The sequence below is a fragment of the Scyliorhinus torazame genome, chromosome 2 (genome assembly GCF_047496885.1).
Source record: "Scyliorhinus torazame isolate Kashiwa2021f chromosome 2, sScyTor2.1, whole genome shotgun sequence".
NCBI classification, from domain to species: Eukaryota; Metazoa; Chordata; class Chondrichthyes; order Carcharhiniformes; family Scyliorhinidae; genus Scyliorhinus; species Scyliorhinus torazame.
The window spans coordinates 111,134,243-111,143,325 of NC_092708.1; the positions used below are offsets into that span (position 1 = coordinate 111,134,243).

Below are 9,083 nucleotides of genomic sequence, written 5' to 3' on the forward strand. Positions count from 1 at the left end.
TCGTTGACGGAGGATAGGTCCAGTTCCAGGGGCAAGGAAACCTCGATGACTGGGGATCTCCCTACTGCTGCAGCCCTCATCCATTGCAGCCGTTGATACCATATGGGTATCTTCCTCCATTGGGCATTTGTTTTGGATTTCTGGTTCCTCCCCTCCAACTTTGCCACCATGGGTGACCCTGCCAGGAAAAGATCTTCTCCTACAGCATTGCTCTCTGGATCAATGGAATGGTCAAGCCTGTCCTCCAGGGGAAGGAAGCAATCCAAGGAAAGGAATATTACAGGATACTGTGCCTGGTGATCATTTCATGATTGCATTTGAACTCACCTGCATTTGCAAAAATATTATGTTGCAAGTCAGATATTGGTTCAAGGTTATGCTCAGACAACTCTCGTCAATTAATTTGGGTGGATATAGATAGCTGACCTGGCAGAGCGCAGACCACTAACTGTTGAAAGATTCTTTGTTCATAAAATTTAACTGCATAATAACTTATACATTTTACATTTGTACTATTTTTAACTTTTGTGTGCAAATTGTTGGAATGTTACTGCACACCAGAAATTTCTCAAATCTGACAAGTAGCCGTGAACTGTGATGTTCATTTGACAGATCAGAGTTGGACTGTCAACTGTTTATTTCTCCAGGTCAACATGTCTGAAACCACTTCAAATTATTGCAGCTGCAAGTATATAAAGTTTGACTACTTAGCTCTGCTCTTAAATTTCTATTTGAAATGACCCTTCCTTTTTGTCTCCACAGTTTCATTGTTGTGGTTCCCACAATTACACTGACTGGTTTAAAACAACATTTGGGAAGGCAACTTTATCTGTTCCATTGAGCTGCTGTATCAATATCACAGAATCTTGTGGAAGTAGAGTTTCCTATCAAATAACAAATATTCATACTATGGTAAGGCTCTGCCGTTACAAATTGGTATATTGATGATGCGAGGTTTTAGAAACCACTTGTAGTACATTTTATGTACAGATTAATATGGCCTTATGATTATTTGTTTTTCAATCATATCTACGAATATATTCAGGGCTGTACAAGAATGATGGCAACATGGATTGAAGAGCATTTTTCATTTATTAGAGGAACTGGAATCGGCTTTGGATTCGGACAGGTTAGAACTGTATTAATGATTTTGCTCTGGGGGGAAAATAGAGCAATAATTTTGATTTTTACTTGTGTCAACAATTCTGAAAAAGCTTCTATGAAGCATTACTCTAATAGTTGTATATAATTTGTAATTCCTGTAAGTTTATTACATGATCTGGGTTCTTTACATAGCAAATCCTCATCCTTATTAATTTTGAGTGTGGGCAGAATGGTTGATTGAAAATCCCATTTTGGGAAGAAAAAAACTTTGTGAAAGCCCCAGTGGAAGAAGGAATGTTCTAATTAACCAAACAGATGTATGCCCAGGACAACATACCTGCAGTTCTGGGAAATGTTGCATATGGAGGGATTGTGTTTTTCCATGCAGATACTGACGGCCTCGCCAGGAATCCTAAAGCCAACTGCAAGTACAAGGTCACTGTAACCTTGAACATTTTAACCTCTGACTCCCTCCAGGCTGCCACAGATATATCCATAAGATCAGCCAATTTGAAGTTTGGTCATGCCTCAGTCTGCATCATTCAAGTAAATTGTTTGCACCTTCTCCCGTGTTTCTATCCCTTTTTATTATAATATGGAGAGTAATTTGTGTGGCCCAACCATACAATTTTAACATGGCTTCTCTGTTCATTCCCTAGAAATGAACCCAACTGTCTTTTTATGGCAATATAAACCTTTATACTTTTGGGTGCTTTTGTGTAATCTGTACCCAATCCCTCTGATTTCTTTCTGTTTTTTTGAAAACCATTGTCCATTCTACTGATTGGATTGGATTTTGTTTATTGTCATGTGTACCAAGAGACAGTGAAGTATTTTTCTACGAGCTGCTCAACAGATCATGTACATGAAAGGAAAAGTAAATAAAAGAAAATACATAATAGAGCAACACAAGGTACACCTGTAACTAGATAACACTGGCATCGGGTGAAGCATACAGGGGTGGAGTGTTAATGAGGTCAGTCCATAAGAGGGTCGTTTAGGAGTCTGGTAACAGCGGAAAAGAAGCTGTTTTTGAGTCTGTTCGTGCGTGTTCTCAGACTTTTGTAGATCCTGCCCGATGGAAGAAGTGAGTAAGCCGGGTGGGAGGGGTCTTTGAGTATGCTGCCCGCTTTCCCCAGGCAGCGGGAGGTGTAGATGTGAATGGGAGGCATGTGCGTGTGATGGACTGGGCTGTGTTCTCGACTCTCTGAAGTTTCCTGCGGTCTTGGGCCGAGCAGTTGCCATACCAGGCGGTGATGCAGCCAGATACGATGCTTTCTATGGTGCATCTATAAAAGTTGGTAAGAGTTAATGTGGACATACCGAATTTCCTTAGTTTCCTGAGGAAATTCCCTTAGTTTGTCCTCCATTCTACCAATTGTCCTCCATACACTTGTCCTCCATTCTACTACTTGTCCTCCAACTCCACTTTATTACCTTCGATCATCTTTTGAAAATCTAAATATACTACATTACTACTTCAAAGAATTCAATAAGATTTACTACTTCAAAGAATTCAATAAGATTGGGAAAGTATAACATTCCTTGACTATTCTTTGTTGTTTCTAGAATCTTTTGAGTAAGGAACTCTCCTATAAGACAGAGGAGAGCAGAATCAGGCCACTCGGCCCATCGAGTTTTCTTTGCCATTTAATCATGGCTGATTTTTCTCATCTCCATTCTTTTGCCTTCCCCTGTAACCCCTGATCCCTTTATTAATCAAGAACCTATCTATCTCTGTCTTGAAGACACTGATTTGTCCTCCGCAGCCTTCTGCGGCAAAGAGTTCCACAGATTCACCACCCTCTGGCTGAAGAAATTCCTCCTCATCTCTGTTTTAAAGGATCGTCCCTTTAGTCACATTGTGTCCTCTGGTTCTAGTTTTTTCAACAAGTGGAAACATCCTCTCCAGGTCCATTATATCTAGGCCTCGCAGTATCCTGTGAGTTTCAATAAGATTCCCCCCTCCTCATCCTTCTAAACTCCGACGAGTACAGACCCAGAGAACTCAAACGTTTCTCATACGACAAGCCCTTCATTCCAGGATCATTCTTGTGAACCTCCACTGGACCCTTTCCAAGGCCAGCACATCCTTCCTTAGATACGGGGCCCAAAACTGCTCACAATACACCAAATGGGGTCTGACCAGTGCCTTATACAGCCTCCGAAGTACATCCCTGGTCTTGTATTCTAGCCCTCTCAACATGAATGCTAACCTTGCATTTGCTTTCCTAACTGCCGACTGAACCTGCATGTTAACCTTAAGAGAATCTTGAACAAGGACTCCCAAGTCCCTTTGTGCTTCTGATTTCATAAGCATTTCCCCATTTAGAAAATTGTCTATGCTTCTATTCCTCCTTCCAAAGTGCATAACCTCACACTTTTCCACATTGTATTCCATCTGCCACTTCTTTGCCCACTCTCCTAGCCTGTCCAAGTCCTTCTGCAGCCCACCTGCTTCCACAATACTACCTGCCCCACTTGGCAACAATGCCTTCAGTTCCTTCTTCCAGATCATTAATGTATATTGTGAAAGATTGTGGTCCCTGAGGCACACCACTAGTCACTGGCTGCCATCCTGAAAAAGACCCCTTTATTCCTACTCTCTGCCTTCTGCCAGTCAGAAAATCCTCTGTCCATTCCAGTATCTTACCCTTAATATCATGGGCTCTTAACTTATTTGACAAGTCTCCTGTGCGGCACCTTATCAAAGGCCTTCTGGAAATCTAAATAAATCACGTCCATTGGTTCTCCTTTGTCTAACTTCCTTGTTACCACCTCAAAAGAACAAAGATTTGTGAGACATGACCTCCGCTTGACGAAACCGTGCCGACTCAGTCCTATTTTATCATGCACTTCCAAGTACTCCGCAATCTCATCTTTAATAATGGACTCTAAAATCTTACCAATGACCGGTCAGGCTAACCAGCTGACAATTTCCCATCCTCTGCCTCCCTCCCGTAAATAGGGATGTTACATTAGCCACTTTCCAGTCCTCTGGGATGCTCCCTGCCACAGTGATTCACTATCAATACCTCCACAATCTCCTCAGCTATCTCTTTTAGAACCCTGGGGTGTAATCCATCTGGTCCAGGTAATTTATCCATCTTCAGACCTTTTAGAACCTTCTCCTTAGTGATGACCACTGCACTCACCTCTGCCCCCGATTCTCCTGGAGCTCTGGCATCCCACTGGTGTCTTCCACCATGAAGACTAATGCAAAGTAACTATTCAGTTCCACTGCCATTTCTTTGTTTCCTATTATTACTTCTCCAGCCACATTTTCCAGTGGCCCAATGTCTATTGTTTTGCCTCTCACCTTTTATTGAAAAAACCTCTTCCTATCTTCTCTTGTATTACTAGCTAGCTTGCACTCTTATATTTCACCTTCTCCTCCCCCCCCCCCCCCCCCCCAATTGCCTTTTCAGTTGTCCCCTGTTCACTTTTAAAGGCTTCCCAATCCTCTGGCTTCCCACTCAACCTCACCACTTTGTATGCTTTTTCTTTTTCTTTTATGCTGTCCTTATCTTCCCTCGTCAGCCATGGATGCCTTGTCCTCCCCTTAGCATGTTTCTCCTCCTTGGGATGAATTTCTGTTGTGCCTCCCGAATAACCCCCAAAAACCCCTGCCATTGCTGTTCCACTGTCTTCCCTGCTAGGCTCCTTTTCCAATCAACTCTGGCCAGCTCCTCCCTCGTGTCTTTGTACTTCCCCTTATTTAACTGTAATACTGCTACATCTGATTGCAGCTTCTCCCCCTCAAACTGCAAAGTTTATCATATTGTGGTCACTGCTCCCTAAGTGTTCCTTCACCTTAAGTTCCCGAATCAAATCTGCCTCATTACACATCACCAAATCCAGAATTGCCTGTTCTCTCGTAGGCTCTGTCACACACTGCTCTAAAAAAACATCTCGTAAACATTCCACAAATTCCTTTTCTTGGGATCCACTACCAACCTGATTTTTCCCAGTCCACCTGCATATTGAAGTCCCCTATGATTATTGTAATATTGCCTTTTTTACATGCCTATTCTGCCCCACATCCAGACTACTGCTAGGGGGCCTGTACATAACTCCCATCAGAGTCCTTTTACCGTTGCAATTCCTCAACTCTACCCACAGAGATTCTTCAACTCTAGCCACAGAAATTCTATGCCTTCTGATCCTATATCGCTCCTTGCTATCGATTTTAACTTCATTCCTTACTAACAATGCAACCCTGCTCCCTTTGTCCATCTGCCTGTCCTTCAAAAGGACACATCCTTGGATATTTAGATCCAGCCCTGATCCCCTTTGCAGTCACGTCTCTGTGATGCCCAGAACATCGTACCTGCCAATTTCAATGTGCGCAACAAGCGCATTTACCTTGTTCCGTATACTGTGCGCATTTGAGTACAACACTTTCAGTCCTGCATTGACTACCTCCCTTCTCACACTTGGCACCTTTTTTTGCTCTGCCTGAGGGTGGTATTGCATTCTCATTTTTGTTCTCTATTTTCCCTTCAGTTATTACACCTTCTCAGCTAATGGTCTGGTTCCCACCCCCCTGCTATACATGAAACTTTATAATGTTTTCCTATTTTGTTCACACAAGAATAACAAAAATAACTTGCTGTTTGTTGCTTTGGCCCCTTTTTTAAGGACCAATTTCAAAACCCATTTAGTGAGTTGCCTATTGGAAGTACATATTTGTACAACTTTCCTAATCTGTGTAAATCAATAGATTGTTTCCCACAAAATTGACTGGACTGTATTTTTCACCTTGCCATCTTCAGGATTTAAGCTAAGGGACCAAATGTCGGCCCCAATCTGTCACTTAATGCTTCATGCTTGATAAATGTATATTGTTTTAGACAACATCGAAGTGGTTTGTATCCAACTTGTGACGTGATATTCTTTTGTGTGCACTTTTTAACAAATGAATGTTTCTGAGTTTTGGAAAAATGTGTTTTATCAATCTCCCATTTATATTAACCCTGCCTTAATGTTTAATCCATTGCAAAACAGCAGAACAAACACTGTGACAGTGAAAAGCACTGCTGCCTCATAGCGCCAGGAAGTGGAGTTCAATTCTAGCCTTGGTGACTGTGTGGAGCTCACACTTTCCCGCCATGTCTGTGGGTTTCCTCCGGATGCTCTGGTTTCCTCCCAAGTCCAAAGATGTGCAGGTTATGTGGATTGGCCATAATCAATGCGCAGGGTTATGTAGAGACGGCCTGGTTACAGTGCTCTTTTGGAGGGTTGTTGCAGATGGGCCAAATGGCCTCCTGCACTGCAGGGAATTCTATGAAGCAATCCTGACAATTCGGCAGTTTGCCAATGGCAGCCACGATGAGAGCATTTTGTTTGCTGCAGTTATTAAATGTAAAAATGCTGCAGCTAAACGTACTGGCTGGTGTCATTTTTTTTAATGTAGGGAAATGTGAATCTATTTGCTTGATAGGCAGAATAGAAGGGCATATTTTGAAATTTAAATGTAGGCCCAGAGATGGTTGACCTTGTGCAAGGAACATAATACACAGATACAAGCAAGCTACTAAGAAGACAAATAGCGTGTTGGCACTTTATTGCAAAGAAATAAAGTAAACACCAAAGCAAATGTGGCTACAATTGTGTAGGGCATTGTTGAAACCATGTAGTGTATATAGTTTTGTTGTGTATACCACTTGCATCCCTCCATAAGGGAACAAAGGTTCATTAATTGATTCCTGCAATGAGAGAATTGCTTTCTGAGAAAAGATGGGCCTAAACGCCCTGAGGTTAGAATAATTTGATGTCTAAGATGAGTGCATGGGATGGGTTTTATATGGAGGCATATTTCCTGCAAAAATGCCCTAATAACAGGTCAAGAGTGGGCAGGAAAGAAGTGGGAGGGCTACCCATGTTACTTTGAATCCCCTGCCTTCAGATATGCCAGCAGGTATATAAAATCCAGACCACTTGCACTAATTGGAGATTCGAGAACTGCAGGATAGTCTCACTACAAGAGATTGGCCATTTAGAATCATAGACCACTACAGTGCAGAAGGAGGTAATTCGGCCCATTGAGTCTGCACTGACCCTCAAAGAATACTCCACCTAGGCCCACGACTAACCCTATCTAACCTTTTGGACACTTCGTGGGGCAATTTAGCATGCCTGCACATCTTTGGAATGTGCGAGGAAACCAGAGCACCCGGAGGAAACCCACGCAGACACTGGGAGAACTCTATCCCAGAGTGCTGCAGATGCTTTTTTGCTGTGCATGTTCAATGTTAAGATAAAATTTTGAACTGGCTTGGAAAGGAAAATGAAGTTGAAATCCAGGTTTTATTGCATAATGGAGCAGTTTGAAGGACTATATGACCTAGTTCTATTTATGTCCTTGGGTTAGAGTGCAAGGATGTTGGTGTATTAGAGAATTGTTTTAATGACTACAAGAAATCAATTATTCCCTATCCAGGTTATTGGCATTTTCACCTCCTATCTCTATATCAAGAAGCTTCAAGATGATTACATACCAAGTTACTGATGCACGATACAGAGTACAGAGTTCTTCAGTTTCCCTGTTCACTTCCGGCTTGATTATAATAGATCTAGCTATTGAGCTCTACCGTGTTTTGAATTTTATTTGCTTGCCACATGTGCAGAGTGCATTTCATGGGCAGTGTCGATGGAAAATGGCCACTACGTTGGTACTAGTACTTCTGTTAATTGATTTTTATATTTTTGTGAGAACTTGTATGAATAAAATCTTCATCTCAAACTGTTTTTTTTTTTAAGTGAATGCGACTAGCAAATTACATTTGGACAAACTGAATCCAAATCAAGAATATCTCAGTCATTTATAATGCACGGTTTTCTCCTGGTGCTCCGGTTTCCTCCCACAGTCCAAAGATATGCAGGTTAGGTGGATTGGTCCCCTTAGTTTCCCAAAGGTTAGGTTGGGTTATGGGGATAGGGTGGAGGCGTGTCCAAAAGGTTAGGTTGGATTATGGGGAGAGGGTGGAGGTGGGTTGTGTGCTCTTTCCAAGGGCTGGTGCAGATTTGATGGGCCGAATGGCCTCCTTCGGCACTGTAAATTCTGTGATTCTAAATATAGAAGCCAAGATGTTTCACTTGAGAAAGAAACCAGGGTCACTGTCATAAACGGCATCAAACACCCACAGTCTTTGCAGCTCGCTGGGAGGATGTTGTAGACATGCCCTTGCTTGTCGTCTGGAAGACTAACATATTGGTGGAGTGGGGCAGTAGCTTTCCATGACTGCTGGTAACTGGGCTGTGATCTCCACTACACCTGAATTAGGATTATGAAACCTTTTTTCAATTATTTATTCGAGAGAGAAGACTTCAGGACTTTGACTATCTCTCTCCCTTCAACAGAAAGAGAACAATTGGGGTAGCATAGAGGTTAGCACTGATGCCTCACCGCTCCATGGTCCTAGGTTCAATTCCAGCATCGGCTGACTGGCTATGTGGAGTTTTCACTTTCTCCCAGTATCTGCTTGGGTTTCCTCTGGATGCTCTGGTTTCCTCCCACAGTCCAAAGATGTGCAGGTTAGCTGGATTAGCCCTGATCAATCGCTCCTTTAGTGTCCAAGGTTAGGTGGGGTTAAGGTGAGTGCTTAAATAGGTTCCAAGGGCCAGTGCAGACTCAATGGGCCAAATGGTCGCCTCCTGCGCTGTAAATTCTGAAATGTTTTACAATTCTTTTTTCTTTTCTCAGAATTTACAGGTCTTTCATGTTTTATGGTGACTACCTTTTTGGATAAAAGTAAACTTTTTGCTTCATCCATTTACGATCTATGTCAATTGTACAAGTTCCTTTTGAAGTACATAATTAACTTCATATCACTTCCCTTTCCTTATCTTCCTCGGGAAGCATGTTGCCCACTGGTTCTCCAGTTTAGCTCTGCTTATCTCCATTTCAAACTCCTTAATTTTACAGCTAACCCCTTTTTTTTGATGTTCTAAACCTTGCAGTTCACAGTCTTCTGTTA

General features: G+C 42.2%; 1 protein-coding gene across 1 annotated transcript in view; it reads left to right on the forward strand.

The window, feature by feature from the left end:
* LOC140407785 (CD63 antigen-like) overlaps positions 1-7,849 on the forward strand; it is a 53,968-nt gene extending 46,119 nt beyond the window's left edge. Inside the window, exons 5-7 of the mRNA XM_072495048.1 lie at positions 763-912; positions 1,046-1,129; positions 7,547-7,849. Of these exons, the coding sequence (XP_072351149.1) occupies positions 763-912; positions 1,046-1,129; positions 7,547-7,615 (303 nt within the window). The 3' untranslated portion in view covers positions 7,616-7,849. The remainder of the gene's footprint in view (positions 1-762; positions 913-1,045; positions 1,130-7,546) is intronic.
* The last annotated feature ends 1,234 nt before the right edge of the window (positions 7,850-9,083 follow it).